Genomic DNA, 26312 nt, shown 5'->3' on the forward strand with positions numbered 1-26312 from the left:
ATAGTGACCTTTTTTAGAATTAGTTTTCCAGGAGTTAGAATGAACTTGCACAAGCTATTGGTCTTTCATTCACAAGATCATTTGTCCTTATAATCAAAAGTACCTAACATGGAATAAAGTTTTCTCTGTGAAAAGGTAACTTAGGTAACTTAAGCTTCAACTCACACACATGCAGAGAAATTAAGAGGTTTATGCACACAAAGTATCTTGTTCATACTTCCATTATATTAGTGTGTACTGTTGTGTATTCATGTGACCGTATCCCTATAAATCTAAGCTTCAAGAAGGGAGGCACCACATCTTTTATTTCACTATTTTTAAGTGCCTAGCAGAGCTCTTGACATAATAGGTTCTAATAAATGTTTGTTGGATGAATGAAAGTACAAATAACTGGATGTCTCATGAATCCCTATTTAGTCAAAGAACATAGTATTATACTATTAACCTCTCAAAGTCTAGTTTATCTCTTGTGTAAAATAAGAATAACAGTATTGCTCTGAATACCAACTTCGAAGACTAATTGTGAGAATCAGATAAGGTAACTCAAGTGAAAATAATTTATGAACCACAAAGTACTATGGAAGTGAGGAGTCCATTGAGAAGATTATTGAAATAGGCCAACTTCATATTGATAGGTCTCTTAAATAGGTTTTTATAAAAAGTTCCACATATCCACTACTGAATAGAGCCATAGTCTCAAAGACATATATTTGAAGGTTCTTGCACTTAATCACACAAGGTTAAAAATCTAGAGCTTGGTGAATTCACTTTAATACATTTTAAGTTTATATTGACTATGTTTGAATTTTCTCTTGTTCCTTCATTTTGCTTTTGTACCGTTGTAATCAGCCACTTGAGATACATTTTCAGTGGACCTCAAGGTCCAAATGACTCAAAACCAAGTACTTTCAAAGCGTTTATGTAATAATAAACAATCTAATTATATCATTTACTATATTAAAATACATAATATACCATAAATTAAGTAGGTTTTTTCCAACTCTGTTGGTGACCTCCAGTTTCCGAAAAATACTCTAGAAAGGATTGCATGGCATATGGAAAGGAGGAGAGGTCTGTGTGTTAAGGCCATTGAATAGGCTGTGGCTGAGGCACTAATTCACCTACATATGAACTTGGGCCAGATTCTTTCTTTCTCTTTGCTTTAGTTTACTCACTCTTTCCAAATTCAAAGGCAGTAAACTATGGTGTCTGTAAAATCACTTCCTCCTCTAATATTTTAAGGTGTTATAATTTAATTCTATCACTTTCCAGTTATAATTCTACTTCAAGCTGGAAACAGAAAAACCACCATAACCCTGCTTTCTCATGTTGGCAAGGTTAGTTCATATAAACCACCTTAGCAAACATTCATACGATAGTCTTCACAAGCACTAGACAGAGTGATTATTGATATTAATCAGTTCACTGTAACCATTAATCAAATTAATCTAATACTTGCCAAGCTTTCACCTCGTTTTGTTCAAATACTAAAAAGTCTCGGAGAAATCACACACAAATACAATCATCATTTATGTGGCTCTACCCTTCATCAGCTTTCCCCTTCCATCTGAAAACCCAAACCTCTCCAGGTTATATTTTTATTATGCTCCTGAATATATTATCAGGAATAAGATTCTTCCTGGACGAGGGGAATGTGGGGGGAAATGAGCCTCTGTGTTGGGCATCCAATCCCTGAGCAAAGGATCCTCCACCACCTGCTGCTTCCTGCAGGCCGAACTCCTGCTCCAGCTAGCTCTCCCGGTAGGAGAGGAGAAAACTGGGAGGGAGGGGAGGAAGGGTGGCGAGAGCAAGAGGCGGAGAGCGAGGGATGGGAGGCAGGAGGAGGCGTGGCCCGGCTCGGGGCGGCCGGGATAAATGCTGAGAACGGGGTGCGGGGTGGGAGAGCACTCCGAAGGGCGGCGGAGCTGAGCAGCACCGAGGACAGCGCCCGGCAGCGCCCGCGCCAGGTCTCCCGCGCAGCCCGGACTCGGCACCCGCTCAGGGTCTCGCTCGCCCCGCTCTCGCCGGACACGTTCGCGCACACGCACCCCGCGGGACCATGGCAGAATCCCACCTGCAGTCGTCTCTGATCACAGCCTCACAGTTTTTCGAGATCTGGCTTCATTTCGACGCTGACGGTGATTATCTTCTCTTTTCTTTCTTTCTTTCTTTTTTTAACCGTTTCAGGACCCGTTTCCATGCCCCTTCCCAGTCCTTGCCTTCCCCTGAGCCTCCCGGTCCCCTTATCCTCCTTTCTGTTCCTTACTTCTTTCCCCTCTACCTAATCTTACCTCCCCGACTGGCTGCCGAACCGTCAACCTGAAAGTTTATATTGCTTCCACGTAATCCCCAAGCCTTAAACTTTTGTCTTTCCAGGAAAGGTAATGATAGAAGGAGAGAAAGAGCGGGGATCGGGAGACGCTGCCCCCCAAAGTTTCTGTGGCTGCGCTCAGCACCCCAGCCGTCCTCCTTTGTCCAGTGGATCCAAAGTTTGACACCCCAGGAGGGGAGCGCTGCCGCGTCTGTCCCCTTTGCTGGTTAAACGATGTCCAGGCAAGAGAGAGCTGCTCAGGTCGCCAGAGAGATAGCTGTCGTGGAAAGGGAACAGGGAAGACACTCGAAATGAGGAAAGGAGATAGCTGACGCTTGGCTGTGCCTCTTTGTCTTTGCAGGAAGTGGTTACCTGGAAGGAAAGGAGCTGCAGAACTTGATCCAGGAGCTCCAGCAGGCGCGAAAGAAAGCTGGATTGGTAGGTTCAAGTTTGTGAAGGAGGAAAAAGACCTTCAATCCTAAAATATAAAGAGTCTTGTGTTTTCACAAAAAGCCAGCGAGGTCAAGTGCTTTCTGGAGATTGTAAATGTTTATTGACTGAGGCAGGTGAGAAGGAACACTTTTCAAAGTTACATAGGGAGAAAGGGGCAGAGGGGGAGAAAGAGAAAGAAAGAAAGGGAGGGAGAGGAAGGGAAGAAGGGGGAGAGAGAAAGAGAGAGAGATTGACTTTTCTAATGGGAAAAACCTTGCAGTCTGAAACTGAAGCTTTAAAAACATATATTCTATACTCGTACTTGCCTTAATAGCTCCTAAAAGGAAAGTGTAGGTACATGAGATCCTTTTGATGGATCACCACCTTTACCATTGAGTTCGGTTAGGTAATTTTTAACCTCTTTTACTGCGTGAGAAGTAAGGGGGTAGAAATACATTTCTGCCCCTTGGTGGTCAGGAAACAGATCTGCAGATTATGGATCTCTTATTCTATTGCCAGATATTATTGTCGTGATGTTGATGTGGTTAGGGAGATGAGAAAACATCCTGTCTTGACCCTCCTCACTGGGAAAAGTTGGCCCACTTGCAACATAATTGTGAACAAGAATTTACTAAGAAAAAGGTCTTCATTCTGTTGAAAGGGAGAAATCCAAAAGTTAAAGAAGTGAAAAGTAAGACAATTTTAAGAATTTCATTATTGTTAAAAAAAAAAAAAAGCAATACTCTGGTGGGAAGCAATTAATAGCGTCTTGGAAATAAGCTATGTTTGTGATTTAAGGCAATAGTCATTTACATAAATGACAATTCTTATTAATTATAAATGACTTCCTTTGGGCATAAATTAACCTGTTAAGAAAAGATGTTGTTAGCATAAAAATAAAACATACCCAGCTTCTAAACATAGATGAGATGGTTGTATAAAGGAAAATGGGTTAAGAATTTTACTACTCTATTGAGGTTTATGTAAGACCGCCTTTCAGAAGGCAGTGTTGGATTTGGACTAACTAGATGTTAATGATCTTTGGCCTTTTTGACTATGGATAGAAAGAGATTTTACATTACTGATGATGTACATATTATCTGTATATATCATATAGCAAGTCACTACCTCTAGTATTGATTGATGTCTATAAAATTTAATAACAGAATTATCTTTTTGTTCTATTTAAATAAAAAATTGTGTAGTATGCATCTCTGTATGATATATTCAGAAGAATACCAGTGGTCTCTAAATGTATTATAGTGCATTATAGAACTATCAATTGCTAAAATCATTGACCAAATTGATTTTAAACTAGACTGCACTCTAGGGATTATTTTATCCAGAATTAATATTACATAAATCTAAAAGTGTAATGGAATGGAATCAAATAACGTAAAAATGTTTTATATGCCCTCCAACCTCCCTCTATCTTATGTACTGTCATGTAAATAAATTTATGCAGCACCATAATTATAGCTCTATGAATCTATGGCCAATAAAAAAAAGCAATTCTCTTCTTCATTAGAAAATATACATTAAAAATATCTGGTTGGAAAAGTCTTACTTTCCATGGCATTTACAATTAAAACCTTGGAAGATGCTTCCAGCAGCTAAATGATTATATTTCAATTTTTCCAGAAGTAATTTTAATATTGAAATTTATTTTCATCTTAGAAATTCAAATATTCTTGAACTCTATTCATTTTTCCAGATTTTTCTTTTTCTCCTCCTATTTTAATCTTTGTACCTTTTTGTAAACAATGCCTTTGTTTTGGAGTTTTCAAGTTGAAGTTTAGTTTTTTTCTACTGCCTAGGCTCCAGTTTTGGAATATTTGAAACTCTGATTATTAGATTATAATTCAATAATACTAAAATTGAGCATGAGCAGAGGTATAGGATTATGTCAAGTGGCTTAATACCTTGATTCTTGAGTATTTTTCTCGGCTTTGGATAGTTAAAATATAAATCAAGCTCTGGATTGAGAAGTGCATAGGCTGGATACATGTTTCACTGTATAAGTGTGTGAATATAACATTAATGAAATATAACATTCCAATATATTTTCAGAAACTACGCTTTTACACTAAGTATAGTGTTTAATCTTTAAATTTGCATTCACTTTTATAAACCTTTAATTGACAATAACAATGATGATCATGATGATGATTATATGTTTTGCACTGTTTAAAAACTAGATTTTGACATAATTGTCATCTTGAAATTTCGCAAACTAAATGTCAAATCTGCTAGTTAAACTGAAGGTATTACATAGTTTTAAGATTTAAGAATGAATGCTTTGGTTTTTGTTTACATTAAGGTATGTGTAAAAAATATAGGGACTGATATTCCCACTATTGCCATGGGGTGGACACTTTCATTTTCTTACAATTGTTTCTGTAACAAAATTTAATAAATACAAATTGTAATTTATCTATAGTAGAAGAGTTTTTTAAAAAGTATAATGTAATTAAATTGCTTTGTTACTATTTATTACCTTATTTCTATTAAAGACACTTACATTGGCTCCGAAAGGATTTTGTAAATGCTACTAGTAATGCTATTTAGCATCAACGTAGCCCTTAAATTATATTAACCTATCTATCCCTAGAGCAAACTGTGTGGTAGACAATGCCACCATCTTGTTAGTTATGATAAAAACTGAGACCTTAATTTGCTTTCCCAAGGACACAGAATAGGACATTAGAAAGGGTTGACCTATTTTAAAGAGGCTTCAGTTAATTCAGCAGGGCAATTTAAAATGGGCTATGTTGGAGACCCAAGGGTAAAAATTAAACTTCCTGAATACTAGCTCCATGTTCAAATCACTAGTTTATAGTTCATAGCTCTCTAATCTATTTAACTTTTAAATTAATTTAGTTAATAAATGCTCCTTCCATGCTGGAAACAATACTTGCCTATAAAGTGAGTTACTCTTTGACATTCACATTTTTTGCTTGTCCAAACTGCAAACACACATTACTATCTTCCATGGAAAAAAAACATTGCGTTAGAATAAGAAAAATGTTATAAGACAAAAGAGTGCAGCAATATAAAACAATATTTACTGAAGCAAGCAATTTGCAAAGTATATTAACAATGATTATTATATTTGCATTCACTGAAGATCATGAATTGAATGATTCTCACTATATTTTCAAAGGGTAGCAAATTGTCAAAACTAATAATAGAAGATAAATCATAGCTATTGGTTTAGAACTGATAATAATTATAACTCTTTCATTTGGAACTAATAAATACTGTGTGTCTGTTATGCCTTTAATTTTCATGAGAATAGTTAATCAGTGTGCATAATTCTAAATGGATACAATTTTGGTTTTCTTTGCAATAAGTTATTATCACCATCACAAGCATAATTAGGTATTTTTTTTTTTTACAAACTTCTTACCTGCTTTTTATATAATTTTAGGAGTTATCACCTGAGATGAAAACTTTTGTGGATCAGTATGGACAAAGAGATGATGGAAAAATAGGAATTGTAGAGGTAAGGAACTTATGCATTTTTCTGATTTAATTTTAATAAATGAGTTTCAATTTTGAAGTTGTATCAAAGTCAAACATACTATGGCAAGACCCATTCAGAGAGTCTTATTTTACCTAAGTAATATTATCTTCTGCTCAGAAATATAAAATCAAAAATTTTTAGAAATGAAAGAAACCTAAGAGTTTGCCTAAATTTAATACATTACAAAACTGAGACCCTTGAGAAATGAAATGGTTTGCCTCTGGTCATACAGCTGTTGGCTGGCACAGGTGCAGTTAGAAGAACAAGTCCCCGACTTCTGGATGAGTATCCATCACAGTATATTACCCAGCTCACTTCAAAACAGTGTCCAAGTACATGGTTCACCACTATTTCCTATCATTTAACAGCATAGACATTTTTTAAAATATAAAATGAAAATATTTGCAGTTCCTATGAAATACTTGCAGTCGTAATATTTCATGGCAAAAGTCACATCCTGGTTTTGGAAATTCTATTTTAGATTAACAGTTGGCCTTAGTAAAAACACATGAATTTAACTAAAGTGAGCAAATATTTTATGATCTGTTATAGGTGCATATTCCTCTTGAGTCTCTGAAAGTTAAAACTGTGGGTGTCAAATCTTTTAACAATGACTTTTCTCATTAAGGATAACTTATTTTTGTCTGTGAATCAAGGAAGTAAAACTTCGATTATTCATCAATTCCTCTGCATTCTCAGATTTGTGAAAGAGCTCTTTCCTCCCTTACTTGTATGTTTTCAGACTCTAGTATCTCTGCTTCTTTTTTTTTTTATCTCTGCAACCTATTAGAGAAATTGAGTGGACAGCTTTGTCTAGAAAAATTAATAAAGACATATTTTAAAATATGCCAAATCATAAGCATAATTATGTTTTTCATATAGTGTTCTCAGTGTCTTAGACTATGAAGTATTCTGACTCTCAGCAACATTTAGTCATAATTTACCTTTGATTCAGAGAACTAACCTGGTTTTCAAATAATTGATCATATAGGACACTTCTGACGCCAATCTGAAATATGCTTATTTTTAAACAGCTACTCCAAATAGAGTTAAGGGAGGACATACTATTATTATCTTCAATCTTCATAATTAAAATTTTTCCCTGGAGTATACACTTTCCCCTTTGCCTATGTGTAACTCATTACTATATAAATAGATGATAGTAATGGGACTTACAGATTGACACAGAGGCCAACTAATCAAGACATGAAATCATCAAGGATAAGAAAATAAATAACTTTTAAATGAACATAAATGAGATGAGGTAAATCTAATTATTCAAAACTAGCTTGAAAATCTGACATAAGTGAAATTATAGATTGGCTATGTCAGAGTTTGGCATACTTTTTAATTCTGGTAAAGGAAAGACTGTCATTTTACATTTAACTTACTTCACTTTGAAGGATTCCAATCTCAACTGTTTATTCCCTTCCATAATACTAGGTTGTGCAGTAAAAAGCATACATCTGATTCTGATTTTACATTTTTCAAAGGAGAAGATGGATGCTCATGTTTTGAATCCAGATTTTACCATATATGATGTAGTCTAATCATTTATGCCTTATTATTTGAGGTCTAATTTGAATGAGAGGTTACAGGTCATTTAGCAGATGCATTGTTTTAGAGGTTTGATGAAAGAAATTTCCCCAGAAGTTTGAGATAAGAAACTGTTACAGGAAAGAAAAGATTTTCTGTGTAAGGAGAGATAGAGAAATATAGGTATCTGAAGAGAATGAAGAAGGCAATGAAAGCTGAAATGAAGAACTGAGGGACTTTTATAGAAATAAGGAGAAGAAAAAATAATGTCAGTTTGTATAGCATTATACAATTTATAAAGTGTTTTCAAATATGTTATCTCATTTGATCCTCATAACGACAAAATTAATCTAGTCTAAATATAAAATGGGAATCTATTATATAGTTAGGAAACCTGAAGCTTCAGTAGATTTTGCCTAAGGTCAAAGAAAAAATAAGAGATAAATGGTAGAACAGTCAGAACCCATCCACGTCCCCCTAAAACTACCCTGCCTACTTTTTTAAATAATAAATAATCTGCACATTTTCTGCATTAAAAGGAAAGATTTTCAAGCTTCAGTTGGTTGATTACTTATGGCAAGGTTCTAAGTTTAGCCAGGTTAAATAGGGATGCACAAAGTACTGTATAGAGAGGTTATTTGGCACTTGCAACATGATTTGAGCAGAATTTTTCAGATCAGCTGAAGCTGAAAAAGTTTAAAGACAGAGAAGTTAGACTCATAAAAACAGATTAGAGGGTTTTAGTGTTCCAGGATATAGAACTTTTTGCTAGATGGGACCCTTGGGAAGAACCAGCCGAAATTCCTTATTTTAAGGATGAAAAACTGAAGCCCAGAAAGGTTGAATGATGTGCCCAAGGTCCCACTGTCCGGGAGTGACAAAACCTATACATAGACCTAGATATGACTTTGTTTGCAAGACTCTTTTCATTAACCTGAGTTATCAGCCAAGACATACAAGTAAGGGAAGGGGACTGGGGGTCAGTTTGAAAGAGGAGAATTAGAGACTAGATGAACAGGGAGGAGACTGCTTCAGTAGTTCATATGTATGTTTATTCCGCCTATGGTGGTTAAGTAGGAGTGAAAAAAAGAGCGGTTCTGGAAATCATTGGAAAATAGAAATCGAAAGCTATAGATTACATGTAGAAAATGGGGAAACAGAGAATGGGAAATGCTTGAATTCATCATGTGCCCTCTAGTGTCACTAGAAAATTGTATTAAATGAAGTTCATCCTTTCTTCCAACTTGATATATAATACCACTTGCTTAAAAATCATATATATAATATGGAACAATACACAAATCCCAACTAGCTATAAAAGAACACAAAATCCCATGTTTTCCAAAATTTATAATAATCTACCTACTAATGTCAAGCACAGCTTAACTTCAATGTTCAAAGGGTAAAATGGTTGGATTTGCCTTTATTTTATGCCCACTTAATAGTTGCACTCATCAAAATCTAATCAAAGTCAACCAAATATTTATGCAGTAGCCTGCTTTCCTGATGGAACAGGCCAAATTGGTTTGTCTCTGAAACACGTTGTTCAAAATATGCTTCCTTCTGAACTTCCTAATTTCATGTCTTTAAGTAGATGTTAAAATTCACACAAACACAGTTCAGTAATAAAGAGATTGTCAATATGAACTCAAAACAGGAACATCAAAATTCTGAGATCATTGAACAAATACCATGACAGTCAAAAAATGTTCTAAATTTAGTCAGAGTAATAGCTCTATTGCAAAGAAGGCCGATTAAAATAAGCAAGAAGGAAGGGGATTTAGCAGGTAATGGAATTTTCTTCCCTGGTGCGCACATGAAGTATAGATATTTCCCTTAGCTGTATGTCAAATATTTAAGTTTTTTACCTGATTCCTTGAGGAATGTGTGGGAACCAACCATCCTCTCCGATCTTATTGTTTCTATCTGTTCAGGTCAGTGCATCCACTGAAAAATAGATCTAAAAGCTATTTTAATCCTAAAACTGTAACAACCCTCCCAGGGAAGAAAGCACTTCTCGAGCCTTTCCCTCTTTTCTTCCACAGTGGGATGTGAGCGTGTGAGTTTAGCCCTGGGGAATGTAATTTTTCACGGCAGACTACTTGTCCACCTCAGAATTTGGAGAAACGACTGACAGTGAAATCTGATTTAAAACTTCCCTCTAGATAGACATTTTTAACAATCTGTTGGGAAAACTTTTTCTGATTGAAGATTTTAACAGAGGGTGATAAAGATAAGGGAGAGAGTCTCAAAATCTCGATAATCCGACTGTGTGCCTTCAGCTCTGGCTCACACTACAAGCTATGTGAGAGCAGATCATTTACCTTCTCTGAGCCTCTGTTTCCTTGGCTGCAAACAGGAATGACAATGTATTAATTTCATAAGGTTGTTATAAGTATCAACATCAAATGAGATAATATATGTCAAAGAAGTAGGCCAACCCTGCCACACCATAAGAACTCAATAAATGTATTTGCTATTATTGTTAAATACAAAAATAACTTATTGGAAAATCTTCACCATTCTTCTGAATGCCAAGCCTTTTTTATCCCACTTACATAATTTGGCAAATTCAAATTATTAAATTTGAATAGCCTTAAATTTTTGAGAAGATTATTTGCCTTCTGAATTTCCTGGACTCACTTCTCATTGGCTAGAAAGAATGTTACTCTGGGTTTCAAATGAAAAAAGTGAATGCTTGGCTGATATGTGTTGGAGAATGTTAACATGCACCATGATTGTGTTTAAAAGTTAAGAATTCTGTCCCATGCACAATTTAAAGTACCTATCTCAGTCGTCTCCAATGAAATTGCCCTTCATGCGTACTCTCCTCACACCTAGTACTTAGTTTGATTGTTGTATCTGCCTCCTGCTTTGAAATTGTCAGGGAAAAAAATTGTTTGAAATTATCTGCCTCCCTGTGAAGTTCTCACTGACAGTGACTGTCAATCCCCCACCGCCAGCACAGTGCCTAGTATTTAACAGACAAATGAGCCATGGCAAGGGATTTCAACCTGCTCCAAAACATAAGGCAAGGGCTCTATAGTATGCCAGGAATAGAAGAGAGAGGGAAAGGCCCTTGTTACAGGTTGAGTTCCCTGGGAAGCAGATCTGAGTGGAGGAGTAGCAATCAGACGGTCTATTAGGAAGTGCTCGTGGGATCAATACCTGTGGAAGGAAAGTGAAGAGAACAGAACTGGGTGGAGGGAGATTCTGGGCTGTGATACAGTCTCAACAGAGACCTCAGTGACCCTTCAATGAGCTCTGGAGCTGGGGCGACTCTTCAGAGATGTTTCACATTTTGAGTGAGTGGGTTGGGCCTTCATATCACTATGTGAATCAGTCTATAGGGTGCAGCCTCCCTGGTGACGCAATTTTCCACAGCCCCAGTGATCCCTCAAAGGGGCCCAACAGCTGAGGCTACAGCAACATTCCTAGCAACTGAAGGGAGCTCTGGAGAGCAGACCACAATGTCCACCCTCTATTGATGGCTCAGGAATATGTTATTTGAATGATCTGCAAAGGGACATTTCTGACTCTAGGAAAATAGTCAATTGCCTTCATTCACTGCTTCAGTGAAATATTTACAGAAATTTTTGTAATTGCTGGGCAAAGAAACAGTAAGTAAGATACACACCCTATCCTCAAGGAGAGTAGAAACTGGCAGGGGAGACGGGCAAGTAGAAAGAAAGGGGTTCTCTTCACCCCCTCACTCTTGGTGACAAGCAACCAAATCTCGTAAGTGAAGCTCTTTGGGATTCTGCCTGTGGCCACAACTATCTGCCTTCCACTCTCCTTTTGCTACTCTTCACTCTCTTCTCCATAAAAAAGTTTTGAGAGTTCATAAAAGAGCAGGCAGGCAGCCCAAAGACTAAGGAATCACCAATAATATTGGAACAAGTATTGGACAGCAGTGACTTAGCATATCTAAGAAGAAATTCTCAGGTTGAGGCTCTAAAAAAGACTTGAGGGGCATGGTTCCTTCTCTGTCCAGCAGAGACCCTCTCCATGCCCTGTCTGACCCTACTCAACACCTTCCATAAAAGGCCTTTGGCATTGTAGACGTGGTCTTAGAGGCTCCAGCTGGAGAATCAATTTGCCCAGCTCTGAAATTTAAAAATTGATTCATAAGCATTGACAGAAAAACCCACAGAGAACACAGGACCACAGCATTGTGAAACGCACCTTAAGAAAGATTTATGTTCACTGTAGCCACATCCTATCCACACATACTCATTGCTTTTCCTAATGGCTAGTTTGTCTTATAATAATCTTTTACATGCTTAAGACTCATTTCTAACATTTGTAAAGTAGGACAGTACTGTATCGAATGTAACACTAACAGTTCAATAAAATTAGAATGGATTGAATATGTTGTACATGGATATATATTTTTAAATAATTAAGAGTAAGAACAAAATAGCATGGGCAAGAAATATACATTTACACTAGACATTAAGAGCAATTTTGCCATCTCTCTATTTGACGTTCTACAGATCTCTGAATTTTATGTGAGTTACATGAACTTTAATTTATGAAACAAAGATGGTTAAATTTCCCTAATTTTACATTTAATCATTGCTCACTAGCTCATTCTTTTGTTTTTTCTATTTTCATGCATTTGGTGGATTTGGAGAAGTACAATTATTTTTTTTAATTATATTTTTCATTCAAAGCAACACAGATTAATTGTAAACATTCAAGCAAAATAGAAAATTATGAAGAGATAGTAAAAATACTCACTATAAATCATGTTAAGTAGGTATTTTTAATAAAGTAAAATTATCAGCCAATGTACAAGCATTTATTTCAGGCACATAACATGCTGGGCACCACACTGGACATTCAGGGGATGTAGAAAAGAAATATTCTCTGCCCTCTTGAAATGAATGGTTTAGGGGAAGGTCCACCGAAAACTTAAGAAGTAGTATCTGACAAGTTACATACCAATAAATAAAGGAAAAGTTTGTATTGGCTATTTCTTATTTCCCAGATTAATGCTTATGTTAATGCCCAGCCATGATATAAGGTGGCCAGTCATCTCATATCACACAGAACCTTCCAAAATGTATACTTAACATCCAGTTCCATTGGTCAATCTGTTCCTTAAAATGTCTGCCTCTGACATATCTTTGAAACATATATGTTTTATTGTCTTTTGTCTTTGTTCCCTCCCCTTTTCTGGGTTATTCTTTTCTTCCCGCCCCACCTCCTTTGAGCCCCTTCAGGACAGTATTATTACAGACAGGTTGAGACTCTACAAAAGACTTGCGACAGAGCCCTTCTCCGTGTCCAGCCCACTCACGTCAGTTCTCTCTCCCTCTCCTCCTCTCCCCACTTAGCTTTGGGTGGAGACTTACTCCCTGGGACTAATTTAGCTGGTATCCGGCTCCTTTAATAATGAAAGTCGTGTATAGCTACTTTTCACTAGCAGCCCACTCACAGATGAGGAATAAAGGGGTCTTTATAAGGAAGATGGCATTCTAATTTTCAATTAGTGGAAACAGCCTAACATATTCAGACTATCTTGCTGTTATACGTAAAAAAATCACCCACAAATGCATTATTTGTAGTCCAACAGTAAAGAAGTAAATCATCCATCTATTGCTGTCTTCAATAAGCATATTGCTGACTTAATTTACTAATAATCATCAAATTAAAGTTATTTTCAAAGTCTACAGGTCAACTTATTTAACCTCTTTGGGTCTTAGTATCCTCAAGTGAAAAATTTGGGCTTTGAATTTTTGAATTAAATTGAATTATATTATTTCTAAGGAATGTAATTTTATAATTAGAGAATTTAAAGGAATTAAAAGAATACAAAGGTCGAAGACGTGTACCTTGAGTTTAATAATGGACCTGATAGTAATACATACCCACACTGCAGTGATGTAAGTATGTTTATGGACCAAAAGCTGATTATATTTTAAAAATTACTAGCAAATCCTAAACCCCTATTTTCACCTTTTAGATATGTTGTCATCTATCCACACTAGTGACTTTTGTTTCAAAATAAATAAGAAAATGTTTTCTGATTGGGTCATACTAAACATCCTGAAAAAATGTTTGGCACCTTCCCTTGGTCTCACCCCCACATATAGTGCCTAAAATCTGAGCAGTTTTAATTTGAGATATTATTTCAAAGATCTAAAAACAAGATAAGTTAAAGGCTATATTATACAGAGATAAGGAAGATGAGATTGCTTGCATATATGGTAGAATGATACATTTTATATTAAATTTTTAATGGGACTAAAAGGATAAAATTTAAGAAAAAAAATGGATGTGATAGTCTTTCCTAGAAGTTGATAGAACTTTTAGAATTTATACTGACATTAAGGTTGATCTAGACTATAGGTTCTGGGACTAAAATCCAGGGTTGAGGGTCCATGCTCGAGCTGCAGGGAATTCAGATGAAATGTAGTGTGTGTAGGTTCATTCTTTAATGTTGATGATGCAGTGATTCCAACAGAAGGCAGTTTGAACCCAATACATTTAAAAGATGTTGGTTTCTATTTCAGCTCCTTATTCTAGTGATGAAGGCACTGAAGTCCAGAAATGTCTGAGGGGCTGCTGGGGAACACAGCTAATTAGCAGCGGAGCCAGAAATAGAACTCATGTCTGCAGTGGGGTCATCAATCCAGCTCCCTCCTTCTCTGCATGCAATAGATAGATTATATTAGTCATAAAATGGATCTAGAGCCCTTTTTTCTTCAAAAAAAAAAAAAGAGGAGTATTGAAGTTATGAAATGAGATCTAAGGGGAAATGTCATAGAGTCATGCAGTGGAGATCAAAAAATAAACCCAAGCCCTGGATTCAAGCAGTGGATGTCCTTTTAGCAAAAATCAACAATTTGAGAACTGACTTTTCCTATTACTGTACAGTTTCCCACTGTTCATGGTGAATTTCTTTTCCACCTCTCTTTCCACTGTCTTACAATTGCCTTCAGTTTATCTTCCCTTGTATCTCATAGTAGCCTTTCTCCTCGAGCTTGAGAATGCATTTTTTTCTTTCCTCCCTTTCCTCTACATTCATTTCTCACAGTTTCTTTCATGTTACATGAAACCTATGGCCCCCATGTGTGCTGTTCCTCACCCTGAGAGGAGCAAGATCTGATCTGTGGCACAGAACATACATGAATTGTTCAGGCTACTGGGATGAATCTGCTTGTACGTCCAGCAGATGAGAAGTGGCCACACTAGTCCTAGCTGAGCAGTTAGTTGCAGGGCACACAGCATTGGAAACATGATGGCACTTTGTAGGAACAAAGTACCAGAAAGGGAAAGTTGCTAATGTTTTTTTCTCTTCTACTTTCCTAGGCAATAAAACTGCTCCTAGGGAACAGGTTGAAGGAACACTAAGCTGCAGGTGATGGCAGAGACTTGTTTTCATGCTCCTTCCAACAACGTTTCTTTCCCTCTTTCTGAATCTTTTCCAGTTGGCTCACGTATTACCCACAGAAGAGAATTTCCTACTGCTCTTTCGATGCCAGCAGCTGAAGTCTTGTGAGGAATTCATGAAGGTACAGGAAAGCTATCATTTTAAGAAAGCTGCTGAAAGTAGAATTGTTGGCTTCTTTTTTTTTTTAATGTGTTTGGTTTTCCTTATCCAAAATTACTTACAGACATGGAGAAAATATGATACTGATCACAGTGGCTTCATAGAAACTGAGGAGCTTAAGGTAAGCAAATACAAACTTGTGCTAAGTTTTTTCCTTTCAAATAAGCTGCTAAGAACTTCGCAGCTTTTTAAAAAACCTCCCACAAAAGAAACTAATGTTGAGCAGTGGCACATTTTCACCCACTCTTCCACATCATTAATGAAGTACCAGATCAAAAAAGAGACTTCAAGTGCTTCTTGAAATTCTGCTCAGCCATGCAAGAAAGTGGTATTTTCTGTGGTGTACACAAATTGTTACATAAGAGACAGACACACAGAATTATACATAAGCCAAATAAGCCACTCATTTTATTGAAATTTGAAATTATATTTTACAGACTAAACATCTGTATAAATAGAGTTCTCTTACAACAGAAAAACAAGGAAAAAAGTATTGAACACTTACTATATGCCAACTATACACATTTCTTACCTAATCTTTGCATGAGTTTTATGAGATTAGTATTACCCCACTGAGGAAAAGGGGTTGAGATAAGTTAGGTGATATACTTAAGTCCACCCAGAAATAAGACACAGAGCTGCAATGTTTAAATCCAGACTTGTCTGCCTCCAAGGCCCCTAGACATTCTGTACAACCTACTGCCTCTCAACAACGATAACAACATAATGCTTATATAATTAAACTTTTGAAAAACTACAACTTTGAAAATGAATTTTTCAATTCCTCTCTCACAGAGATTATAAAGAAAAAGGCAAAGAGATCTGAAATCAAGACTTACCTCAGGGAGAATCACTACATCATTATGATTTTTTTCATCTTTAAAACAGGAGTAATCATACTTTCCTTTCAGATTTATTGTGAAGCTCAAGTTAGGTGCTGCACGTGAAAGATTTTGTGACATGCAAGGCATAATAAATTATATTATTCATGGAGTCAATTTACTAGCTTTTCAGAAATATGGAAGTATCCTTCATCTCATCTCCTCAAACCAATCCTAAGATGTCTCAGTCTGAAAGACCCTATTTTCTCTATCTTCAGCATGCAGAGTGACTAAAAGAGAAGCAGGTTACTGCTTATTGAGCACCTACTAGGTGGCAGGCAGAGTACTATGTGCTTGAAACGTATTTTAACATTTAATCCTCACAGAAAATATGCAAGTACCATTATTCCCAATATACAGACAGAAAGACTGAAGTTCAGAGAGATTAGATAATTTTTCAAGATCACAAAGCTGCCTAAGAAAAGAATCTAGATTTGGACCTAGAATACCTGGTAATTCTAATAATGTTTTTTTTTCCCCCACAGAAAACACCACATGCTTTCAAGCTTAACTCATTGACAGTTATCTCTTCGGCTGCTCTGTGGGGAAATATGGTTATCAAACAGTTTCCTAGTCATAGTTCAATATGGTTTGAGTACATACAATTTTAGAGCTGGAACTACGATATTTGCACCATTGCAAAATTGCTAAAACACGTTCAACTGCACCCTCTTGAAAATGTAAACATTCTTTATGTAAGTCACCAAAAACAATGTCTTTCACAAACTTGCAGCTCAGCAACCCACAAAGTGACAGCTAAGCTATTGTGTTTTTATTCAGTTAGACCAAAAATATTGTTTAAAAAATCATTTCAAGTTCATAATGAAAACCTTAGCTCATTTCCGATACTGACCTCAAAATATCCTAAAAGTCTCCTTCTTTGTTCTAAATTTTATCCTCAGAAAGAGATTCTAAATAGAAGTCCTCTTCCCCAGGGAATTTTGAAGATAAGTTCGCATTCTTTTTTAATGGATCTTTCAAGAAAGCTAATTTTAAGATCTGTAATAGAGTAAAACATCGCTTGTTCTCAGACACGACTTTGAATCTCAGCGTCCCAAGGTTTCTCCCAGGCTATTTTTGTGACCACCATTTTAGTCTCTGATGAGGCTTTTAACCCAATTAATCTCTGACAAAAGCCTTATAAGGCTCAAAAATAAAATTCACTCCCAACAGATAACTTTGAATTTTCCATGCTTCTCTTTGAACTTACAGTAGAATGTTTGAAGTAAAAAAAGAAAAAGAATTTATCAAACCAAGAAAAATATTTCCTTCCTTGAAAAGAGTGAAGTCAAATCAGCCAGGAAGAACTGGTATATTTGGGAGGGAGCTAAACTACTGCTGAGCCAAAGAAAGCTAATCCTTCTATAATATCTGGGCACAGTATCTGCTCAGTTTTTCATAATTGCATTAATTCATTTTCTGAGAAAATAAAGGAGTTGCGAATGAACAGCGCTAGACAAAATGAAAGACTATTATATGCTTAAGTACTTACACTGTCATTTATATGGCAAGCCTTTGTAAAGCTTTTATTTGATTTATGTCTCTATTAGAAAAAAAATTAAACTCACTCCTAAGCTCCAACTGTCAAGTTAAATAATCATCTTTTTTCATCCTTCCCATATTAATCTCTATATTAATATGATTCATATATCCTTCAAGGATTTTATGACATCATCTGTGGCCAACTGCTTTAACTCAAACAGTTGAAGCATTTTAACCAAAGTGCTTTGGACGACATCAAGCCAAAAACTAACCAACTGGCCCTCTGGAGAAACAAGCTTCCTACTGCTACCAATCAATATGTAGATACAACCTGTGAGGACAGAAAATGCATTTGAAATTAGAGGTAGATCTCCATCTGGTTTACTGATAATTTTTAACACACATTACAAAGGTATAGAAAAAAAAGCCCTTATGTTTCTTGCAGAAGAGTCCCTTGAGTACTCGTGAAGATACCCGTAAGTAGAAATACATCCTTTGAGCAGGCTGGTTTTAAAATTTTATTTCAGATTCCTACACAGAGCACAAGCCAGATACTCCTTTAATTGAAATCATAAAATCATAGCACAGACGAGACCACAGATCACCTGTCAAAGGTAGTTCCATCGCTGGGATGCCAAGAGGATCACATGGTTTTGTCTTTCTTCTAAGTTCCTTTCCTCCCCTGTTTCTATCTTCAAAAAGAAACTTCCTTTGCATTCCTGGTATGCTCTGTTTTAAGGCATGCTGAAATGGAAGCAGACTGTACCTTATCACTGGAATTTATCTGAGTGTTCTTTGTTTTAACAGAACTTTCTAAAGGACCTGCTAGAAAAAGCAAACAAGGTTGTTGATGACACAAAATTAGCCGAGTATACAGACCTAATGGTAAGACTTGAAAAGACTGTATGTAGCCAAGAGCTCATGAAATATTACCGTGTTATTACTAATACTCAAGGCTACACACGATGAAATAAACAAACTGTAGGGTGGACATCACATGCACATGGGTATCGTTTCATTTGAAAATTAAAATACTTAAAAATGCTTACATCTTGTGATGCTGAGTACTGTAGACATTGGCTTTAAGGCTCAACCAACATTTGAGCATTTCCTTTCTTGTGGGGTATGTAATTTTTATCTGTCAAAAGTTGAGTGTTTTGTTTTTACAAAGCCATTGTAATTATATCACTAAATTATAAAACTTGTACATACATATTACATTATATACCAAAAATCTTTTATTATAGAGGTTCTGAATCCATTTTTATCACAGCTTGGGAAATCATAGACTTTGTTATAGTTTAAAGAGATCTTCTAGCGACTTTATTGACTTAAAATGGGTCTCCTTTCTTTTGATTTTTATTATTTTGGGGTATTGTATTTCTGCTACAGATGAGAAAATCTAAATATACCTTGAGCCTCATACTATAATAAATAGTATAACCAAGATCTATTATAGAATATTGATAATAGAACCATGAAAACTACTTTACACATAGACACCTAATGTTTTAGGAAAAAAATGAACACATAAATTAATGAGGTTCTAGATAAAATAAACCAATGTCCATGAAGTTAGTTTCATGTGTGTGAAGTTTTCTCATTTGGACTCATTACAGAATTAGAACTACTAGGAGATACAAATATTTACACATGCTTTAAGTATCAGGAAGGTACTGTGAATTCTTATACCATGGATTTAAATAAAACATAGCTGTACATTGTAAAAGCTGCTATGTTATATCAGATTGATGAAGGCTTTAGACTGTTTAGTTACCCTAAGAAACAATCTTATAAAGGGTTTGATTATATTTGATGTAACTGATGTTTACTCTCAGGCTTTCAGCCCACATTTATCTGGGGAAAAAACAACAACAACAAAAAAAAAGCACCAGAACTTTACTATTGCCTTATTCACTAAACAGTGTCATTTATTATAAAGTGGAGCTAATCTTCATTTTCAAAACAACCAAAAAGGTTTTCGTGGTCATCTTTAATTCCTTATTACATTTGCATTTACAACAGTATTAGCAAACAAATGGGGAGACTTTCTCTGTGTCACAATGGGCTGAATAACTAAGCTCTGAATAACTTTTGGGAAATGGACGATAACCTACATTTTTCAATTTTCTATTTTGTTCCAATCTTAAGGGATATCTATTTAAAGAAAAGACTCTTTTCTAGGTAGAAATTTGAAGCGTCCTTTCAAAAACCACTCAGATGGGAGTTTCCCCCTGTTGGATTGGCCTGACATATCTGATTAAATGTCATAAACCAGTTCAAATCCAGGAAGCAAATTAATCAAGGACTAATTAAAATTTAAATATATATGTAGGGAAATATTTCCCATGGGCACTAAACTGTGATCCATCCAGTATCTTGGTAGACAGCATGACAATATTAGAATTTATGGTCGATGGATTAAAAATGTTGTATCAGTATAGGATCCTGAAAAAAATCTGCCTCCTACAAAAGATTCTTAGAACATCTCAAACCATAGAATGCTTTTCCTTTTCTCCTTTAAAAGACCTCACTAAATCTATATTCATTATAACCTTGACCACATTCCTTTCTTCAAAAACAAAAATAATGCTACTTTTTCACACATTTAGTATTCATTTAGCATACATATTTTACATATTTAATATAGTTCATGTATACTACTTCTATACAACCTGTTATAGCAATAGTTGCTACTTTCTAAAAACATGAATGCTCCAAAATATGGATACAAGTGTGCTTATGTCTAGATGTGTCTTTGTATATGATGTATATATAAGTGTAGTGGAGAGTTAGGGAGCTTCATTGAGTATCAAATACTTAATGGAAAATAAAACTGTTCAAAATTACTCAAAAATTCTATCCTCTAAGAATTTATTCATTTTGTTTGTCTACTGCTTTTTTTGTACTATTTTATGCTCCAAAAGGGTGAAACAAATTAAATATTTATTTTCATACCATTGTTTGAAGAGACTCTGGAAGAGCCATGCACTGCCAGACACCATCCCACATCTTCACACACATATCAACATGTTTGCAATGAAAATAAATGACAGTATTCTAGAATCCTAGCTAAGACAACTATTACTCTATGTTATTTTGATAAACTCTGGCAATTGATACAAATTATAGAGTTGAAAATTTGCATTGCAAGTTTAAAAAATGCTAGTTTTTAAAATGTTACTGTGTGTATAAATACTTGATAACTCAAACAGCTTTATTTTGAATGTTCATCTCCTTCGTGCCATAAATCATTCCTCAAATGGCAAGAATAATGACATTCTGTCTTTCAGCTGAAACTATTTGATTCAAATAATGATGGGAAGCTGGAATTAACTGAGATGGCCAGGTGAGTTTAGGAACCCTGCAAATGTTGTTATAATAAACTGATCTTCTTCAAAAAAATTTAATCTATTAATATAATGTTTTATTCTCAAAAGGTTACTACCAGTGCAGGAGAATTTTCTTCTTAAATTTCAGGTATTTAACTTTTTTCTCCCTTAAATAATATTTTTCTCGAAAAGTTAGAATGTGGGAGATTTGTCGAGGGAAACATATCGAAATATAGTAATAGCATTTTAACATTTGCTCTCTTCTCTGTCTTTAGGGAATCAAAATGTGTGGGAAAGAATTCAACAAAGCTTTTGAGCTATATGATCAGGTACAAGTTCATTCTTTTTTTATCTTTCCTTCTTTTTTATTGTGGTAAGAACACTTAAAATGAGATCTACCCTCTTAACAAATTAAGCACAAAAAACAGTATTGTTAGCTATAGAGACAATGATGTATAGCAGATCTTTAGAATTCATTCATTTTGTATAATTGAGATTTTATGACCATTGATTAGTAACTCCCATTTCCTCCTTCCCCAGCCCTGGCAACAACTGTTCTACTTTGTTTCTATTCGTTTGACTATTTTAGATATATCATACAAGTGGAATCATCCTGTATTCGTTCTTCTGTGACTGGATTGTTTCACCTGGCATAATGTCCTCAGGGTTCATCCATGTTGTCACGTATAGCAGGCTTTCTTTCACTGTTAAGGCAGTGTAATAGTTCATTGTATGTATACAGCACAATCTCTCTATCCATTCCTCCATCGATGAATGTTTAGATTGTTTCCACATCTTGGCTATTGTGAATAATGCTATGATGATCATTGGATTGCTAATATCTCTTTGAGATTTCAGTTTTAAATCTTTTGGATAAATACCCAGAAGTGATATTGCTGAATAATTTGTAGTTCTATGTTTAATTTTTTGAGGAATCTCCATCCTGTTTTTCATAGTGGCTGCACTATTTTGCATTCCCACCAACAGTATACAAGGTTCCAATTTTTCCACATCTTCACCAACTCATCTTTTTGATAATAGGATTCTAACAGATGTGAGATGATACCTCATTGTGGTTTTAATTGGCATTTCTCCAATGATAAGTGATATTGAGCATCTTTTCATATACCTGTTGACATTTTGTATGTCTTCTTTGGAGAAATGTCTATTCAAGTCATTAGCCCATTTTTAATTGGATTATTAGTTCTTTGCTATTGTTATAGGAGTTCTTTATATATTTTGGACATTAACCCCTTACATGATATGTGGTTTGCAAATATTTTCTTCCATTCTGTAGGTTGCTTTTTCACTCTGTTGATTGTTTCCTTTGATGTGCTAAAGCTTTTTAGTTTGATGTAGTCTCACTTGTCTATTTTTGCTTTTGTTGCCGGTGCTTATGGTTTCATATCCATGAAATCATTGCCAAGACCAATGTCATGGTTTTCCCATATGTTTGCTTCTAGGAATTTTACAGTTTCAAGTCTTACATTTAAGAGTTTAACACATTTTGAGTTAATTTTTTTTATGGTATAAGTTGACGGTCCAATTTCATTATTTTGCATGTGGCTATCCAGTTTACCCAACACGATTTGTTGAAGAAACTATCCTTGCTCCATTTTGTGTTTTTGGCATCCTTGTCAAAGATCAGTTGACAGTATACATGTGGACTGATTTCTGAGGTCTCTATTCTGTTCCATTAGTCTATGTGTCTGTCTTTATGCCAGTACCACACTGTTTAATCACTGTACCTTTGTAATATATTTTGAAATCGGGAAGTGTTATGCCTCCAGATTTGACCTTTCTCAAGATGGTTTTAGCTATTTGGGGTCTTTTGTGATTTCATATGAACTTTTGTATTGTTTTTCTATTTCCGTAAAACAATGCCATTGGTATTTTGAAAGGGATTGCATAGAACCTGTAAATTTCTTCAAGTAGCATGGACATTTTAACAATATTAAACCTTCCAATTCATAAACACAGATGTCTTTCCATTTGCTTGGGTCTTTGTTAACTTCTTTTGTCAGTGTTTTATAGTTTTCAGTGGACAAGTCTTTCACCTCAGCTTATTTCTATTTTACTCTTTTTGGTGCTGTTATAAATGTGATTTTCTAATTTCCTTTCCAAATAGTTTATTAACATAACCTATTTTTAAATTTTAATTTGTATCCTGCAACTTTGCAGAATTTGTTTATTAATTCCAACACTGTGATGGAGTCTTTAAGGTTTTCTATATATAAAAAATCATATTATATGCAAACAGGGACAATTTAAACTTCTTTCTTTCTAATTTGGATGCCTTAAAATTTCATTCTTATCTATAATTTGACTCGAGAAGAATTTTGGGGAAAAAATGGGCTGTTAAAATTATAAAATCAATTCATCATTTTCATTAGAAATGTATTATAGTATGTCCCAAATTACAAAAACCTTGATTCAAATCCAACACTATGATTTGTCTGCTCTAAAGCTTTGAACAAAATGCCAAACTCTTCTGAGCCTCAATTTCTTCATTTGTAAACAAGAGATAATAATAACACCTACTTTGCAGGGTCAAATGAGGATAAAGCTAGGTAAAAATATCCAGCAAAGTCCTCCCTGCTATTAAATGGTAACATCGTATGTGTGAGGAAAGCTTGTTTGTGATGTCACGAGGTCATATCCTTCGCTTTTCCTATTTCTCTATTCCTAGACCTATGGGCTCCAGTACAACTCTGTTGCTGCCTGGTATGACATTGGGCTATGTAGCATCATCAGGCTTCAGTGTCTTTACTTACTGTATGAACATATTTGTGGCTGCTTACCTACTTCACCGGGAGATGATATTGTTAACACAAAGTAAAATATTAAATATGAAAGTACTTTGAAAAGTTCAAGGTATTTTACAGATGTAAGGTATTGAATGAGAGGCAACTCATATCTTGCATATTTTGCAACTTTGGAACAGCTAAAAATTTTGAGGGCCTAACAAAGCAGGCTATAATAACTTCCAACTATACAATTGGGAGATTTTCTGAGGATTCCAGTTATTTCCATTTCACTTCATTCCCCACTCATGTGGATGGAGCTGGTTGTATACTCTTTTATTTCTCCTCCCTCAGGATGGCAATGGATACATAGATGAAAATGAACTGGATGCTTTACTGAAGGATCTGTGTGAGAAGAATAAACAGGTAACTTAGTTATCGTGCCACTTAGTTCTTAAGCAGACTTTATGGATCTCCAGAAGCAACCGCACATCCATTTTGGAAATCTACTTTAAATATTAAAGAGGAACAGAAATAGATTTCGATTCTTAACTTGATTTGGTTCTGACCTAAATCAGTGTATCTGTGATAAATAGATTTTAAAAACAACGTTGTGATTATTCACATTTGTTTAAGAACATAATCTAGCTCTTTTGTTAATGGATTGATGTAAAAAGCAGTTTTTGTCTATTTTATCACTTGACAGTGGTTAATTAACTTCCATATTTAACTGGATTACAATGCCATTTATGTTCTATACAGGATCTGGATATTAATAATATTACAACATACAAGAAGAACATAATGGCTTTGTCGGATGGAGGGAAGCTGTACCGAACGGATCTTGCTCTTATTCTCTGTGCTGGGGACAACTAGAGTTGGTGGTCACAGCCACTTGCTAGCGATACACTGTATCTCAAAAAAATAACTGTGCACTGTAAGAGAGTAGGCTGTATTTTCTTTTATATCTGTAAATTTAACTGCATATAGATAATTATCCAGGATGTGTAGCTCGTTCTTTTCAGCTTGTTTCTATACTGTTTGTAATGTACAGTTTTTGTAACTATATGATTGAGAAGGAGAATGTCTATGCTTAGGCCAGTCAGTACACCCAATGTAAAAAAAAAAAATAACCTAACATATTCCTGTTTTCATAAATACAGTTGGACAATATTTCCCTAAAAATTCCACCAGGATTAATCTCTATAATTCTAGTCTCTGACGTGTAAATGCACATATGTCACTGAATAAGAAAATCATACATGACAAGCCAAGCATTGTTATTTTAGACAATCATAGGACTGTCCCACAAAGTATTTCTAAGCTATATTTCCAACTATTAGAAGGAATGTGCTTTTGCATCTAAAATACTCACCAAAATATCAATAAATAGTTAATTATGGCTTTATAAAGTTAACAGTCTCTCACTAGAGAAGACTTAGTACACTAATCAACATGTCTACTGCTTAAATCCATACAAAACTACTGGTTCAAGTTGATTTGGTGACAAGCGAAGGTAACATCAGATGACACGTAAATCTGTCTGACTCTATGCCTATATTTCCAACAAGCCTACTGTCAGAGTATGACCTTAATCCATTTTATAAACTGTTTTCATGTGTTGTAGATTACAATTATTCTAGTAAACTGCTGTTTTATGTCATATTCTGTGTACTCTCTGATTAAATTTAATATATGGAGTGTCCTGGTGTCTAGTTTTCATACCTCCTGGATTTTCTCTCTAGTAGAATTGTTCATTTCCACCAAGGGTATCTGCTGCCTCTGAAAATATTTTTTTCTAGCTCTAACAACTCTATTTTTTACTATATAATTAAATTTTAATGTAAAATCCATAGCATCCTGATTACTGAATGTTATATCATCAATACTTTTGTGTACTATGTGGACTCTATATTTCATATTGAGATCAGCATTCAAAATAGTTCTATTTCTATCTGCAAATAGTTTCAGATGAGTTAAAAAAATAACATTGAAGAGAAATGTTAATGTAATCATTTATCTTATATAGCAAGGGAGATTCTAAAACATTCTTTAACACACATCCAAGTAACAGTTTCACATATTTGTAGCTAGAATATCCTATACTGGTTATAGTTGACATGTAATGGTTGGTGATTTCGGATTCTTTGATTGTGAAACAGAAAGCTACGAGAGATGTGGCTGTGTGAAATGTACAAAGTTACTGCCTGAGAGTTAATGATGGTTCTGGGTCAGCTTGAATGTCACCATTCTATAAATTAAACACTTATTTTTCCAATTCACAAAAATAACAGAAAATGTGAGTTATCTCTTTCCCTCAAGAATGAACAGAAAAGAGATCTGCCAAAAACTAAAATTTATCAAATGATGTTAAGTGAGTGGTAGATTGGCTTTGCCTCTAGCATGTAAATGGAAGTGCTGACATTAGACTGAATTTAACTACTAAGATTAAATAAAGAAAATAACCTTAATCTCTTGTATTTCTTTATTCTTCGAAATGTCAGTTG

At 35.1% G+C, this 26312-nt stretch overlaps 1 protein-coding gene across 1 annotated transcript; it reads left to right on the top strand.

The window, feature by feature from the left end:
- Positions 1–1897: 1897 nt before the first annotated feature.
- On the top strand, positions 1898–26276 carry CALB1 (calbindin 1). The gene is made up of 11 exons (XM_045560663.1): positions 1898–2138; positions 2673–2749; positions 6174–6248; positions 15245–15328; positions 15431–15487; positions 18537–18614; positions 21023–21078; positions 21170–21209; positions 21337–21390; positions 24160–24231; positions 24568–26276. The coding sequence occupies exons 1-11, from the start codon at positions 2060–2062 to the stop codon at positions 24679–24681; spliced, it is 786 nt and encodes a 261-aa protein (XP_045416619.1). The 5' UTR covers positions 1898–2059; the 3' UTR covers positions 24682–26276.
- The last annotated feature ends 36 nt before the right edge of the window (positions 26277–26312 follow it).

Source organism: Lemur catta, chromosome 9, assembly GCF_020740605.2.
Source record: "Lemur catta isolate mLemCat1 chromosome 9, mLemCat1.pri, whole genome shotgun sequence".
NCBI lineage: Eukaryota > Metazoa > Chordata > Mammalia > Primates > Lemuridae > Lemur > Lemur catta.